Genomic DNA, 16,797 nt, shown 5'->3' with positions numbered 1-16,797 from the left:
GCACACACACACACACACACACACACACACACACACGCTCGGGAATACTACTCAGCAACCAAAGGAATGAACTACTGAAGCAGGCAACAAATTGATTACCCCCTCCCCACCCCCATGTCTTCAAGATGGCATCTGGCGGTCCACTGGGTCCTCTCGGGGGCTCTCGTTACAGAGCTATTCCTCCTTCTGGGTGTCCCTTCCCAGCACTCTGCGAGCTCCAAGCCAGACCCCACAGGCCACTGGAGGACCTGTCGGGGTTCAGGACAGCTCAGCCCGAGGGGGTCTCTCTGTGCAGGACCTAGCCTTGCTCCAGCCATCTCCTTACAGCGCTTCAAGGTGGATGTGGGGGACAGTCTTGGTGTTGCCCTGACTTACACCTTCTCCTTTCTCGGTTGAAACCTGACCTTCCTGTTTGCCTTCCTCCTCTGGCGGGTCCCCTCATCATCATCTCTCAAGACTATGAAAATAGCAGCATTTTCTTTCATTTCCTCTATTAGTGTCGTGTGGATGCTGTAACAGAGTCCCACAAACTGGGCGGCTAAAACAACAGAAATGGACTCCCTCACATTTTTGGAGGCTCTAAGTCCCAAATCACAGTGTAGGCAGAGCTATGCTCCTCTGAAGGCTCCAGGGAAGGATGCTTCCTGCATTCTCCAGCTTCTGTGGCTCCAGGTGTTCCTTGGCTTGTGGCCGCATCCCTCCAATCTCAGCCTCCGTGGTCACATGGGTCTTTGCATGGCCGTCTCTCTTGTACGTCTGTGTCCTCTCTCTCCTTATAAGGACATTGGTCGTTGGATTTAAAACCCACCCTAAATCTGGTATGATCTCTTCTTGAGATCCTTAATTTAATGACCTCTGCAAAGACCCTAACTGCAAATAAGGTCACATTCACAGGGAGTAGGGATTAGGACATAGACCTATGCTTTTGGGGGACACGATTCAACCCACTACACTTCCCTTACATCACAGCCTCCTTCCACCTCTGAGCAGCTACTCCTGTAGCTCTGCTGTGGCCCTGTTACGAGGGGGCATCTACTCTGTTGTGCAGGAGAAGTCCCGACACACGTCTTGCCTTGGAGCCTGAAGCCTTAAGCAAAGAGAGAAGGCGATTTTGAGAAACGTTTCACTCTCAACAATAATATCTGCTCTCAAGATTTCGGTCTGCCCGGAAGTCCTACTTTGCATGCTGGCAGCTGAATCTTCCCTTGTTCTTTGTGTCTCTCTTCCTTCTTTAGGAAGGGATATACCTCCCCGACAACTTGACCCTGAGCATCTCTCACCAGCTCTCAGCGCCTGCTTCCCCTCGTTGGAACAGTAACGACGCCTATGTGAAGGGGTCGCTGTGTGGGTTAGATGACTTGTGTATGTTGAGCCTTCGGCATGGTGACCCATGGCACGTGGTAGGCATTATGTGCGGCTCAGCCACGTCTGCTCTGAACCTGTAAAAATTCTCCGTTTCTCTTTGGGCAGATAATTGCCTCGGGCTGACCAAGGTGAAACTGATTAACTTAGAAAAGGAAAAAGGAAGCATATGAACACTTTGCAGGTGACTGACCCCATTTCGTTCCGATGCTGTGACAGGTGCTTGTAGATGGTGTCCGTTTAATCCTCCTTGATCCCACCCCTCACCCCCAGTTTACAAATGAGAATCTGAAGTTAAAAGAACTTGCAGAAGCCACACGGGGGTAAGTGGTCAAACTGGAAGGTGAACCTGGAGTGGGTTTCCGTCTTCAACCGAGGCGTCCCCAGCCCCAGGGACAGCGGACCAGAGGCAGAGCCCCCCCTGCCTCCCATCTGCCAAAGCTGCCCTGGCTTCAGCCTCTTCCCTCCAAACATCCGAAACCTATCGACCATCTACAGGGAAATCCCGTAATTTGTGTATGAAAGTTAGGCCATCGCCCGGGATGCTCTTCTGCATTCACTCGCACAAGCCTTCTGCACGGCGTGTTTTGTGTGTAAACTCTGGCCTGTTCCCTTGTCTCACTTGGTTCAAGCAAATCAGGCGGAATGAATTTGGGTGAAGTAGTGGTCGGGCCTGTCAGGTCCTGGGGCTGCTTTCAGGGAGGTGATGCCCCGAACTAGGTAGTCCCCCTCTCAGGGACCCTTCCAGACCCTTGAGAATCCGACAGAAGTCAGAGATGCTCTTGCTTTCCGGGAAAATTCACCCATGCACGTAATTTAAGTTGTAATTTCACTTTGCAGCCTGGCAGGCCTGATGCACATGCGAGTGGGATGCACAAGTGGGGCGAGTTTAATGCGGGGGCGTGAGGGCTGGCGGGGGGGAGGGCGGCGGTGTTACCCCAGGGACCGGGGACGGTGGGAACCATAACTGGGACCGGGGCATGTCGCCTGGCAAAAATGTGGCCTTGAGTAGAGGGACAGAGCCGCCTTGGAACCAGCCCTAGCCTGACTCTCTTCCCTCCTCACTCTGACCTGTGGGTGTAGACACCACAGGACAGGAGGCTACACCCTGGGGACACAGGGCAGAGGGAGGAAGATGGGGTCTGTCTGGAGGGTCTAGCCTGAAGGTATCTCAGGTCAAGATCTTCAATTAGAGGCATGTTTCCGCAAAGTATGGGACCACACCACTCAGCTGTGCTAGTTTGTATGACAGATACACAGCTTAAAAGATTAATCATTATACATTTATTTTCATCATTCTTAGAAAAAATTGGAATCTCCCTTTTTTTTGGTAATGACACAGCCCTCCTCCCGTTTCCCCTCCAGTTAATACAAGTATTTATTTGTTGGGTTTTTTTTTTAACTGAGAGGCAACACATGGCATTTGGTATATACTTTGCACTTCTTGGCCAGTGAGAGTAAACGTCTTTTCACATATGTCTTTTTTTAAAAAAAAAGTTAATTGTTTTGATTTTTTTTAATTTTAAAGATTAACAGACAATTTTTAGAGTGGTTTAGGTTTATAGAGAACTGAGGGGAAAGTACAGAGAGTTCCCATATACCACTTACCTACGCCCCTCATACAGTCTCCTCTGTTATTAATATCTTACATTTAGTGTGGTACTTTTTTTAAATAGAAGTATAATTGTTTTACAATATCGTGTGAGTTTTAGGTGTACAGCAAAGTGGTTCATAGATATATACATATATTATTTTCCATTACAGGTTATTACAAGATATTGAATACATTTCCCTGTGCTCTACAGTAGGTCCTTGTTGATTATCCATTTTGTATATAGTACTTTGTATCTGTTAATCCCAAACTCCTAATTTATCCCTCCCCCACCTCCTTTCCCCTTTGGTAACCATAAGTTTGTTTTCTGTGTCTGTGAGTCTTTTTGTTTTGTATATAGATTCATTTGTATTCTTTTTTAGATTCCACATATAGGTGATATCATATGGTATTTGTCTCTCTCTTTCTGACTTACTTCACTTAATATGATAATCTTTAGGTCCATCCATGTTGCTGCAAATGGCATTATTTCGTTCCTTTTTTATGGCTAAGTAATATTCCATTGTATATATGTGCCACATCTTCCTTATCCATTCATCTGTTGGTGGACATTTAGGTTGCTTCCATGTCTTGGCTATTGTAAATAATGCTGCTATGAACATTGGGGTGCATGTATCTTTTCGAATTAGAGCTTTTGTCTTTCCTGGATATATGCCCAGGAATGGGATTGCTGGATCACATGGTAACTGTGTTTTTAGTTTTTTAAGGAACCTCCACACTGTTTTCCATAGTGGTTGCACCAGTTTACATTCCTACCAACAGTGTAGGAGGGTTCCCTTTTCTCAGTGTGGTACTTTTGTTATAATTGATGAGCCCTGGAAACCACTGATCTTACTGTTTCCATAGTTTTGGCTTTTCCAGAATGTTATATAGTTGGAATCATACAGTATGCAGTCTTTTCAGATTGGCTTCTTTCACTTAATAATATGCATTTAAGTGTCTTCCATGTTTTTTCATGACTTGATAGCCCAAGTCTTTTAAGTCATTAAAATTAAACTTTAATTAAACTCATTTCTTTTTAATACTGAATAGTATTCCACTGTCTGGATGCACCATGTTTTTTTTAAATTTTTTATAAATTTATTTATTCATTTATTTATTTTTGGCTGCTTTGGGTCTTTGTTGCTGAGCGCAGGCTTTCTCTAGTTGCGGCGAGCAGGGGCTACTCTTCGTTGTGGTGCACAGGCTCAGTAGTTGTGGCACACGGGCTCAGTAGTTGTGGAGCACGGGCTCAGTAGTTGTGGCACGCAGGCTCAGTAGTTGTGGTTCGCAGGCTCAGTAGTTGTGGCACATGAGCTTAGTTGCTCCGCGGCATGTAGGATCTTCCCAGACCAGGGCTAGAACCTGTGTCCCCTGCACTGGCAGATGGATTCCCTACCACTGTGCCACCAGGGAAGTTCACCATGGTTTATTTATTCACCCATCTACTGAAGGACATCTTGGCTGCTTCTAAGTTTTAACAATTATGAATAAAGTTGATATAAACAGGTTTGCAGGCTTTTGTATGAAAATAAGTTTTTGGATAATTGGGTAATGATATAGCCCCCCCCTTTTTTAATTTTTAAAAATTGTAAAATATGCATAACATAAAATTGATCATTTCAACCTTTTTTTTTTTTTTTTTTTTTTTTGCGGTACGCGGGCCTCTCACTATTGTGGCCTCTCACGTGGCGGAGCACAGGCTCCGGACACGCAGGCTCAGCCGCCATGGCTCACGGGCCCAGCCGCTCCACAGCATGTGGGGTCTTCCCGGACCGGGGCACGAACCCGCGTCCCCTGCATCGGCAGGCAGACTCGCAACCACTGCGCCACCAGGGAAGCCCCATTTCAACCCTTTTTAAGTGCAGTTCAGTGGCGCTAAGTACACTCACATCCTTATGCACGTAGTTCCCTTTTAACGTAATGCTAGGCCAGGTACCCAGGGGTGGGGAGGAAGCAAGTGACCCCACACGCGGCACGGCGGCTGACAGGCGCGCAGGACAGACTGAAGTTTGGGAGACTTGCAACTAGAACAACAGTCTCAGCAACCACCTTCTTTCTGGAAAGTTCGATCTGCTGAATACGTTTAATCCATTCTCCATAGTCTTCTCTCTCAGGGCCCAAAACACGAGTTTTTAAAACTTATTTGTGGCATTCCCATGTTCTCTTTTTGCCCAGGCCCCCTCGTGGGTTGCTTTGAAGAAAGGGGGCTTTGGAAATAGTCACTTTCCCTCCCCATGGGGTGGCACACTCTCTCAGAAGAACATAGTTTTGGGGGGGTGTCGGGGAGTGGGGAGCCCACGCGTGGCAGAGGGAGGAAGTGAGGCGTCCGACGGGCTATCTGCAGGGTGGACCCTCGGGATGGCGACCGGGCGCGGGGACAGCGCTTGGCAGTGGGTCTCGCTGAGCAGGTGGTCCTCCCAGAGGCTTTCCTGGTGCGTCCGCCCTCACTTTCCCCCCTGCTCGATGGGGATGGGACAACTTGCCACCTCCCTGGTGCAGAGTGAGAATCATCAGTGGCAGCCCTTTGAGGTTTTCCCAGGAAAAGTGCCGTATCCCCCAGGAAGGTGCTGGTGGGCTTGCAGCCTCCCAGTCAGCGATCAGCTGCTGCTAAAAGGCATCGATTTTGCTGTGATCACGGAACAGGCTGCAGAGAGAGCAAAATAATCATCGTGGCAGGTGTGTCAGAAATGTAACGCTCTTTTTCTGGAATTTCTATTTTGAAGCCCCCGCTCCTCCCACCCCGAGGCAGTCAGTTCTGGGCTTCTTTTCTCTCTCCCCTGAGGATGGGCTTATTTCGGGGTACAGGTGGTGCTCAGCCCCCAGTTCCCCAAGCTCCACGCTGAGTCACCCCTCCTGCAGCATTACCCTTGGTGTGACCCATTTTCTCAGTCACGCTCAGCCCCCTCTTGGGTGCTCTGGGATTCATCCTGAGCTGCACCGGCTCTGGGCACAGAACCCTGGGGGCTTCCTCCCTCCCTCCCGCCTGGACTCGGGCTTAGGGATGTTGCTATTCTGTCCGGGGGGCGGGGTCTCTCCCGAGTGCCCCGAGCAATGGGGGTCCCAGGTCTTCTCTCTACCCAAGTCCCCTCTGAAGCCAAAGCTGGAGGGTCTCGTCGCCCCCCTCCGACTTTCTTCCCTCCCACCTCCTCCCAACCCGAGGATGGGGAAAACTGGCTGGTCTTCCTCAGATTCCCCTTAGGGTTTAGGCTTTGGAATTCACAAGTCTTTACTCAGTTTCTGCCACAGCAAGTTCAGTGGAGGCCCCGCCCATCAATCCCCCTCTGCATTTTACCATTTTGGAACAAGCTGCAGGCAGCATTGCTGGGCATGAGAATTTCTGGGGCCACAGAGCCCGCTGGGTGTCTCCCTTTGACCAGCTGGACATGCCAGCACACCATTGCTCCCTCAGTCCCCTGTGGGGTAACGTGTTCTATGTGATCTCTTGGTCCCCAGACGAGTTTGGTAAGCTCCAGCTGCCATCGGTGGGGACTGGCTTGATGACACACTCTTTGAAGCGTCCTTCACCCCAGCTTTCCCGCTCCCCTGCTAGCATTGCCTGAGATCACCTCCCAACTAGAATCCTTACAATGACCTTCTTTCTTGGGAATTGCACCTGCGAACGGCATCCTTTCCTGGAGGCACTGAAGGGAGCCAGCTGCATTGACTGATGGGGAAAAGACAAGGGGTAGGAGGGAAGGTGGGGTGGGGAGGATTCACTAGTTAATAGTTCAAAATATTATGGCGTATCACTGGAAACTCAACTGAGCCAAGCACTTCCTCCGTGCCTGACGCCACCCTCGGTGTTTTCTCACACGTTATTTCATCTGATCCTTCCAGGAGCTGTGCCCAAGTGACCTGGGAGCTGGGTCTCGGGGGTGTCCACCAGCAAGCCTGGTGAGCAGGGACAGGAAGGCGGGTCTGATGGTTCCCCTGGGAAGCATCTCGAACTTTCTCAGCTTGAGGGAAGCCTTGTCTTCCATTCACATCAGTGCTTAGGAATTCTAATAGCTCCTACCCATCTCTAGGGATTTCTGTCTTTAAATCTTTCCTTAAAAAATTATAAGGTCTCAAATCTGTGAGATCTCTAATGTGGACAGGTTTATGAGGAATAGAGAATGGGAATGATGGTCTTGGGATAAAAAAGAAAAAAGGGACTGACTGTAGCATTTGCCAATTTCTGTGGTGTAAATAGTCCCACCACGGCCAATCGCAAGCTATGAACGTGACGTTACTGGACCTAAAATTGGCAGGAGGTGGAGATGTGGAGTGCCACCCTGTTACATAGTATTTCCACCATCCCGACGCAATCCACGTGAGTAACGTCCAGAGCATTGATCATGCTAAGATGTAATAAAATAATTAGTAAGTGATAAGCTTGGTGTATTTAGTTCCTTTTCTACTACTGACATAAAATTCACATAACATGAAAGTCACCGTTTTAACTATTTTAAAGCGTACAATTCTGTGGCATTTAGTACATTATAATGTTGTGCAACTACTGACTGCATGTGGTTCCAGAACATTTTCATCACTTCCTTTCATAAAGGAAGCTCTGTTCCCAGTTAGGCACACACGCCTCCCTCTCCCTCTCCGCCCCTGGCAACCACTGTCATCTGTTTTCTGTGTGTATGACTTTTCCTCTCCTGGGTTTTTCATGTGAAAGGAATCATACAGTGTGGCCTTCTGAGACTGGCTTCTTTCACTCAGCATCATGTTTCCAGGGCTCGTCCATGATGTAGCCTGTATAAATACGTCATTCCTTTTTATGGCTAAATGACATCTCATTGTACAGATAGACTGCAATTTGTTTATCCATTCATCAGTTGATGGACATCTGGGTTGTTTCCACCTTTTGGCTCTGTTGCATTGTGCAGTTATCAACATTTATGTACACGTTTTTATTTGAATACCTATTTTCAATTCTTTTGGGTGTATACATAGATGCAGAATTTCTGGGTCATGTGGTAGTTCTGGGTTTAACTTTTTCAGGAACAGCCAAACTGTTTTCCACAGTGGCTGCATCATTTTACATTCTCACTAGCAGTGGTTAAGTGTTCAAATTTCTCCATATCCTTACCAATATTGGTTATTTTCAGTTTATTATTAATATGATAGTTGATGTGAAGTCATACTGTGGTTTTGATTTACATTTTCTAATGACTAATAATACTGAACATCTTTACATGTGTTTTTGGCCTTTGTGTATCTGCCTTGGAGAAATGTCTATTCAAGTCCTTTGCTCATTTTTAAATTGAGTTGCTTGTCTATTTGTTATTGAGTTAGAAGCGTTCTTTATATATTCTGGATTTATCATGTATACAATTTGCAAATATTTTCTCCCATTTTGTGAGTTGTCTTTTCACTTTCTTGATAGTGTCCTTTGATGCACAAAAGTTATTTTTTATTTTGAAGAAGTCCAATTTATCTTTTTCTTTTAATTGATTTTGCTTTTGGTGTCATATCTAAGAATCCAATGTCAAATCCAAGGTCATGATTTACCCCGATGTTTTCTTCTAAGAGTTTTGTAGTTTTAGCTCTTACATTTAGGTTTTTGATCAATTTTGAGTCAATTTTTGTATGTGGTGTGAGGTAGGGATTCAACTTCATTCTTTTGCATGTGAATATTCAGTTGTAGTAACTTTGTTTTTAATATAATTTATCGAATTGTAAGTCTATATAATTTAACTTTTAATTATGGCCACATTTAACAACTAGCTTGCAAAATTTCTGAAAAGTTAACAATCAGCACTTGTGAGCCAGTGTGAGCTGGTATGAGCTGCCATGACTTCTACCTTTCCCTGATTGAACAGTCTTGCTGCTAAGGCTGGAATTTGGATTTGTTTTTCTTGAGGAGCTAAGCTGGGGATTGGTTGAAGTGCAACTCAACCAGTGGAGCTCCTGGGAGATGGGCACCTGAGGGTGTAGGGTCTGGAGGCCCCCCAGTTCTGTAGCCATGGGCCTGTTTACATTTTCTCGTTGCATCTGGCTTTCCCTCCCACAGTTGGAAGAGCGTGGCTGGGTCTCTCTTGCTCCCTCGCCTAGCATTTGCCCAGCGGTTACCCCTGGCTGAGAGGGAACCAGCTGTGTCTCTGTTGGGTTTGGAGGGACTTTGGAAGCCCCACCTTTGAGCAGAGACCCAAGCCTGATCTTGAAGCTAAAGAAGTGCTTTTTTCCTGCTGGGGTGGCCAGATAAAATACAGGATGCTCAGTTACATTTTTAAAATTTTATTTATTTATTTATTTTTGGCTGCATCGGGTCTTCGTTGCTGCACGTGGGCTTTCTCTAGTTGCGGCAACTGGGGGCTACTCTTCATTGCTTTGCGTGGGTTTCTCATTGCAGCAGCTTCTCTTGTTGCAGAGCACAGGCTCTAGATGCACGGGCCTCAGTAGTTGTAGCATGCGGGCTCAGTAGTTGTGGCTCGTGGGCTCTAGAGCACAGGCTCAGTAGTTGTGGTGCACGGGCTTAGTTGCTCTGTGCATATGGCATCTTCCTGGGCCAGGGATTGAACCTGTGTCCCCTGCATTGGCAGGCAGATTCGCAACCACTGTGCCACCAGGGAAGTCCCCTCAGTTACATTTTGATTCCAGGTAAATAATGCATAATTTTCTAGTGTAAGCAAGACCCATACAAGAATTGGGACATACATATACTAAAGAAGTATACAGGGCTTCCCTGGTGGCGCAGTGGTTGAGAGTCTGCCTGCTGATGCAGGGGACACGGGTTCGTGCCCCGGTCCGGGAGGATCCCACATGCCGCGGAGCGGCTGGGCCCGTGAGCCATGGCCGCGAGCCTGCGCGTCCGGAGCCTGTGCTCCGCAACGGGAGAGGCCACAACAGTGAGAGGCCCGTGTATCGCTAAAAAAAAAAAAAAAAAGTATGCATTGTTTATCTGAAATTCAAATTTATCTAGGAATCTTGTGTTTTCATTTGCTCAATCTAGTGAGTGTCCCCTCAGGTCAGTTTTCTTCCTTATTGTCCTAATCCAGTAGCGGAGACTCAGAACTCCAGAGTGGGAAGGGCCCTAGGGAGGTGCCCATTTTACAGACCTGGAAACTGAGTCCCATCTGAGGAAAGGGACTTGCCCCAGCTCATGGGATCACTGTGGACTTTGAGGACCTTGCTGAGCTACACGATTTTTCTTTTTCATGAAGTCAGCACATTTTCTGAGTGTCTCCTCTGCACAGGGCACTGTGCTGGGTGTTGGGAGACAATGGTGACAAGCCTGCCATGTACCCGTGTGCAGGGGAAGAATCAAGAATTCCCTTTGAGAAGCAGCCACACAGCACAGGGAGATCAGCTCGGTGCTTTGTGACCACTTAGAGGGGTGGGATAGGGAGGGTGGGAGGGAGGGAGATGCAAGAGGGAAGAGATATGGGAACATATGTATATGTATAACTGATTCACTTTGTTATAGAGCAGAAACTAACACACCATTGTAAAGCAATTATACTACAATAAAGATGTTAAAAAAAAAGATAACTCCCCCCTCCAAAAAAGGATTCCCTTTGAAATATTACTCAGCCATAAAAAGGAACGAAACTGAGTTATTTGTAGTGAGGTGGATGGACCTAGAGTCTGTCATGCAGAGTGAAGTAAGTCAGAAAGAAAAACAAATACTGTATGCTAACACATATATATGGAATCTAAAAAAAAAACGGTACTGATGAACTTAGTGGCAGGGCAGGAATAAAGACGCAGATGTAGAGAACGGACTTGAGGACACGGTTGGAGGGGGAAGGGGAAGCTGGGAAGAAGTGAGAGAGTGGCACTGACATATATACACTACCAAGTGTAAAATGGATGGCTAGTGGGAAGCTGCTGCATAGCGCAGGGAGATCAGCTCAGTGTTTTGTGATGACCTAGAGGGGTGGGATAGGGAGGGTGGGAGGGAGGCTCAAGAGGGAGGGGATATGATGACATATGTAAACATAGAGCTGATTCACTTTGTTGTACAGCAAACATTGTAAAGCAATTATACTCCCATAAAGATGTAAAAAAAAAAAAAAAAAGAGAATTCCCTTTGGGCATATTAAATGAGATAGGATGGAGACAGACCCAGGTCTGAACCTGCTTTGCCACATGTTAGCTGCATGACGAGTCACTTCCACTCTCTGAGCCTCAGTTTCCCCTTTCCTTATATGGGGATAGGGGTATTTTTCTTGGGGGATTGTTGTGGCTTCAGTGGAGGTGACGAAATGCCTGATGGGGGGTAGGGAAGAGTTTACTGTATGATGAGAGAAGAGAGTTACCCATAGTAAAGCTCGGTTGTTGCTCACAGGTTGCCCGGCATCCTGGGCCACCCAGACGATGTGGGATGGAGGTGCCGGAAGTCACCTGCCCTGCCTTGCCTGCCAGGGACCAGCCAGCTCCTGCTTCTGGCCCCCCAGGGGCCCCAGGTGGGCAGGCCTCGCCTCACCTGACCCTGGGCCCCATCATCCTGCCCCCAGAGCAGGGCCTGGCCCCCACCCTGTTCCTGAAGGCCTTGCCCATCCCACTGTACCACACAGTGCCTCCAGGGGGCCTCCAGCCACGTGCCCCCCTCGTGTCAGGCAGCGTGGACGGGGGCAGCGTGCCCTTCATTCTCAGCCCCCTGCTGCAGCCTGAAGGGCCCGGTCCCACCCAGGTGGGGAAGCCAGCGGCCCCAGCGCTCACCGTGAACTTCGTGGGTGCTCTGCCCATCCTGTCACCGGGCCTGGGGCCCGTGCTGGGCAGCCCCTGCAAGGTGCGCAACGCCGGCAAGTACCTGTGCCCGCACTGTGGCCGGGACTGCCTGAAGCCCAGCGTTTTGGAGAAGCACATCCGCTCCCACACGGGTGAGAGGCCCTTCCCGTGCGCCACCTGCGGCATCGCCTTTAAGACCCAGAGCAACTTGTACAAGCACAGACGGACCCAGACACACCTCAACAACTCCAGGCTGTCCTTGGAGTCGGACGGCGGGGGAGGCAGCCTCCCGGAGGAGGGGGACAAGGCCGGAGTGCCTTCCGGGACCCACGGGGCACGATCAGAGAGACCCCTTTCTCCGGGTGCCCAGTCTGCTGGGCACTGCCTGCTGCCCAGGGCGCATCTGTCCCCGGTTGCCAAGAGCCTGGACCTGAAGATGGACACTGTTGCCTGTCCAGGGTCCACGTTCGATGTCAGGGAGGCCCCTGGAGACTCTGCCCCCGGGCTCCCACTGGCCAGCTCGCAGCCGAGGAGGAAGCTGCCGGAGCAGCGGTCCCCGACGGCCAGCAGGCCGGGCTCCGTGCTGCAGCAGCAGCAGGTGGAGAAGCCCGGGGATGCCAAGCCCTCGGAGGGTCGGCTGCGGAAGTGCGAGAGCACCGACTCGGGCTACCTGTCCCGCTCGGACAGCGCAGAGCAGCCACCGGCCGCCGGCAGCCCCCTGCACAGCCTGTCGGAGCACAGCGCCGAGTCCGAGGGCGAGGGAGGCCCGGGGCCCGGGCGCGCGGAGCGGGCGGCCGGCCTGGAGCTGGAAAAGAGGCGGCTGGAGGAGCGCATCGCCAGGCTCATATCTCACAACCAGGCCGTGGTGGACGACCCCCAGCTGGCCCACGTGCGGCCCCGCAAGACGGTCCTGTCCAAGCAGGGCAGCATCGACCTGCCCATGCCCTACACCTACAAGGACTCCTTCCACTTCGACCTGCGGCCACCGGAGCCCAGGAGGACGCCTGCCGCCCTCCGCGCCGCGCGCTCCACCTGCGCGCCCCCAGACAGGGCGCGGCCCCTCTTCTTCCACTCGGTGCCCACGCAGCTCTCCACCGGCACCGAATGTGTGCCTGTCACCAGGAGCAACTCGCTGCCCTTCGTCGAGGGCACGGGGACGTGGCCGGAGCTGCCGGACCCCCGGGACGCCTGGTTCCGGAGGCAGAAGCCTCTGAGCCCCAGGCCTGCCCCCGCCCGATTGGCCGATGTCCCTGGCAGTCACCCCCGGGCCCTGGTCAGACAGGCTGCGGTGGAGGACCTGCAGTGTCCCCCGACGGGAGACGCCTCGGCCCCGGCGGAGGACCCGGATGGAAAGAGACCGGCTGCGGGGGAGGGACAGGCCGGCCAGGGCCAGGCGGCTGGTAAGCAACGCGGCCAGAGGAGGCTGAAGATGTTCTCCCAGGAGAAGTGGCAGGTGTACGGGAAGGACACGTTCAAGAGCATCTACCAGAAAACGAAAGCTGGCCACCACGGAGGCAAGAAGGCTAGGGAGGTCACAGCGGGCGGCGGGGTCGAGCTGGAGTGTCTTCTCCAGCAGGATGCAGGGGGTGGCGGGCGTGCAGCCCCCTCCCAGGATGGGAGGAGGCCCCCGGGCCCCGAGGACACTGCCGTGGAGGCCAGGCCAGTGCCTTGCGCAAGCCCACCAGCCTGTGAGGGCCTCTTGGTGACTGAGCCCCCCAAGCAGAGGGAGACAGTGGCCAGAGCCGGAGGCAGGGACCAGCCCCGTGTGAACAGGGCTGCCTCACGCCCTGCCCTCAGCTGCAGAGGACCCCTCTGCTTGGGCAGCAAGAGCCCTCTGCTTCCCCCAAACGGGAGGCTGGAGCTGGGGTGTCAGCCGCTCCCAGCACCCAGTCCTCCCAAAGGAGGTGACTTAGAGGCTCCCAGTCGGGGTCTGCCGGACCCCAAGCTGGAAGGTGGCACCCGCGATGGCGGAGGGGACGCCAAGGAGACCTGTCAGCAGGCCCACGTGGTCCCGAGCCGGCCGGGTGGGAGCTCCGGGGAACCCCAGCCCACAGAGGTCAAGCTCCCCTCGGAGAGGAAGAAGCTGAAGGTGGAGGCGCTAAGCTGCCAGGAGCCCCCGGGAGCAGGAGGAGAGACCCCGGGGGGCCCCATGCACACTGCCTCCCCGCCCCCTCAGAACCAGCACAGTGACCCCGGGGAAAAGCCAGGGGGGCTGCCTGGAGGCGGCGACTGCACAGCGAGGGTCAGGGCTGGGACCCTGAGGTGGGCAGGGCCTCGGGACACAGAGCCTCGGCTGCGTGCTACAGCTGCAGCCCCCGGGTGTCCCTCCCAGCTGGCCTTGCAGCCTCGGGCCCCCGGCGTCCTCGCTGCCCCAGTGGACATGGCCTTCCCCCCACAGTACCTCCTCAGGTTACCCCAGGGAGAGACCCGTCGCCCGTCGCCCATCCCCCAGAAGCCGGACCAAGGCTGGGGCCTTCTCTGCAGGAGAGGGGGACCTGAGGAACGGGCATCCTTTATGGAGTCAGGGCTGGAGGCCCCCCTGCTTCCCAGCCCAACCTCAGGCCAGGCCCCTGGTGGAGCAGACAGCTTCGGGGAGGACCCCAGCTGGTCCACGCCGTGCGACAGGAGAAAGGGGGTGCAGGGAGAGGAGAAAGGAGGCTTGGACACTGGCACCCCAGCAGCTGGGGTCCCCAGGGGGGCAGTCTCCTTCCCGTCCACGCCAACGTGTGACTCTTGGAGGAGTGGGACCCATGACACCCAACAAGCCTGCAGCAGCAGCACTTGGGCGCGAGCCAGGCCCTCCGGGGGCGTCCTCCATCCCTGGGAATCCACTGGGGAGCTGGGGGGGCCTCTCGAGAGTGCCCCGTGGGGCCCTTCTTCAGGGCCACTAGCGGGGCTCAGTGCCGGTTGCTCCCGCCAGCCCGGCCCCTCCCTCTCGGCCCTCCCACCCCCGGGCTGGCCTGAGTTGGCCTCGTGTGCGCCCGCGGAGACCCCCGGGAGCTGCAGGGCCCAGGGGCCTTTCCCCTCGCTGAGGGCTGAGCCCCGGCTCACGTGGTGTTGCCTGAGCCGCAGCCTCCCTCTGCCGCTGGAGCAGAAGGAAAAGGACACTTCCGTGCACCTGGCGCTGCATTTCCCTGCTGGCAGTCTCCCGGGTGAGGGTCCTGACGCCCAGCCAGCGAGCAAGGCAGTGTCTGGAAGATGGAGCAGGATAAGCCCTGGAGGAGGAGGGCAGACGCAGACATTCAAGGTAACACCCAGCTTTGTCCCAGGGTCCTGGGGGCTGAGGGAGGATGCTTGGCAGGCAGGACTTACAGCGATGGAGAGGAAGTATGAAGCCGTCCTGTGTAGCATCTGCTGTCCATTATAACACCTTCTCAGCCTGCTCCCAAGGGAGAGAAAAAAGGCGCAACATGTAAAATAAAACGAAAGAACAACATGAAAAAAGGTTTCAAAGGACAGAATGACTGTACCCAAGACTCCGGGTGAGATTTTTCATAGCTAGACATAAACCTTAATGCTGAGTTTCCTGGTAGCAGAGGCGAACAGTAAAAATGAAACGCTGGTCAGGAGAGCTTATAAATCAGAAACGCTTTTTGAGAGATAGACTCCAAACAAAAACTCTTAAAAGGAGATAGTTATCATACCAGGGACTCCAGAGAAAATAGCTGCTATGGTCAGATTTAACTTACCCCTGAGTTTCCTGGAAGCAGTGGCAAAAGGGGAAAGGAGCTGGGTGCTCTAGAGAGTTCTCACTGGTCATTAAATTTATAGTCCCATCTTTTTTTTGGCGGGGGGGGGGCCGTGCCTCGCGGCATATGGGATCTTATTTCCCAACCAGGACTCAAACCTGTACCCCCTGCATTGGAAGCGCAGAGTCTTAACCGCTGGACCGCCAGGGAAGTCCCTGTAGTCCCATCTTGAGAGCGACTCCATGCATCTGGATTGTATAATTGAGGGTGTTGTCCTGCTCTGGGATGTCCTGGGCCAGGGTGACTGGAGAGGATCCTGCAGCCTCAGTTTTAACTTAATCATGTGGAACAACAGGGTCTGTGTCCCAGAGCTTGAAGGCTGTTCTCATGGTAACACTGCCTTTATCCCGAGAGTGGGGGGTTAAGAAAGAGTGTGCTGGGCCTGAGAGAGGGTGAATCCAAGGCCCAGCTTAGCCTCCTTCCTCCACAAGGCCATCAGGTACTGGGTGTGGGCATTCCTGGAGGAGGGAAAGGAGCCGGCCACGGTGTTCCCTAGACCTCCAATTATCACCAAAGGTCTGGGCTTTTTCTTCTGTGGATCCAGCCCAGGCAGGATTCCAGAAGGTTCCGCCCAGCAATGCTCAGACCATTTGGCAATGCAGCATTTCGACGCCCGATTTCCCCAGACAGGCATCCTGTCTGCAGAGAGAGAACCCTTCTGTGTTGTTCCCACCGTGAGGGCTGTGAGCAATATGACGCCTGCGTGCCTGGTATTTTCAGCTCTCCGACCCAACAGCCCCAGGGATGCCATCCCAGGAGTGGATGTCTGAGCCGGAACGGAAGAAAGGATGGCCTCGTAGGAAGGCAAAGATGCCTCGTGGGAGCAGCAAGCAGAAACAGCTGAGGAGCCGCTCCAAAAGGTAGGGTGTGTGGCCACCTCTGTCATTTCCCCGTGTGCCCACAGTGTCAGGAGCTGCAAACTGCGATTTCAGTAAACCCCCGAGGAAAACTTCACAAGGGATTCAAAAGGCATCTCTGCGTTCCAGGGAGAGAGAGACAGAGTCCTGTATAGGAACTGGGGTCTAGAGTTTCATGGTTAAAGGACTCACTGTGTTTCCCCATCAGCCTACCGGCTATGTGTTTTTCAGTGGTGCCTTTTTTAAGGCCAGGCGTCCAGCAAATATTCGAAATAACTGAGTTGAAAACACATCCATCCAGTTTAAGTCCTGAAGAGAGAGCATGTTAATTATTTACAGCTTTTATTGCTTTTTTAATTATGCAAGTGATGCATGTCCTTTGCAGAAAAATTAGAAAATACAGATGAGTGAGGAGACGACAATAAAACATCGTAGTGATCTCACCGCTCGGAGACAATCACGTTTAGGTGTATGCCCTTCTAGACTTTTCTCTGTGATCTGTGCACGTACATAATCTCCTGACTGCAAATGCGGGCTGGGGGGCAGATGGATTTTAAAACCCCTCTTTCATCGC

At 52.2% G+C, this 16,797-nt stretch overlaps 1 protein-coding gene across 7 annotated transcripts in view; it reads left to right on the top strand.

The window, feature by feature from the left end:
• ZNF831 (zinc finger protein 831) overlaps positions 1–16,797 on the top strand; it is a 172,863-nt gene that overhangs the window by 19,980 nt on the left and 136,086 nt on the right. For 6 of the 7 annotated variants that reach the window (XR_003428661.1, XR_003428660.1, XM_027086840.1 and 3 more), the window contains exons 2-3: positions 11,235–14,864; positions 16,087–16,226. Coding sequence is in view for 4 of the 7 variants with exons in the window: in XM_027086840.1 (XP_026942641.1) it covers positions 11,271–14,864; positions 16,087–16,226 (3,734 nt within the window). In the remaining 3 variants the exon portion in view is untranslated. Of the gene's footprint in view, positions 1–11,234; positions 14,865–15,992; positions 16,227–16,797 lie in introns of all 7 variants that reach the window. The other variant, XR_003428662.1, reaches the window with a different exon arrangement.

This window comes from Aethalodelphis obliquidens, unplaced genomic scaffold (genome assembly GCF_003676395.1).
Source record: "Aethalodelphis obliquidens isolate GAN/ISIS:26980383/991018 unplaced genomic scaffold, ASM367639v1 scaffold57, whole genome shotgun sequence".
NCBI classification, from domain to species: domain Eukaryota; kingdom Metazoa; phylum Chordata; class Mammalia; order Artiodactyla; family Delphinidae; genus Aethalodelphis; species Aethalodelphis obliquidens.
Note: the sequence above shows the minus strand (reverse complement) of the source record. Positions and strands in the feature narration are given on the sequence as shown.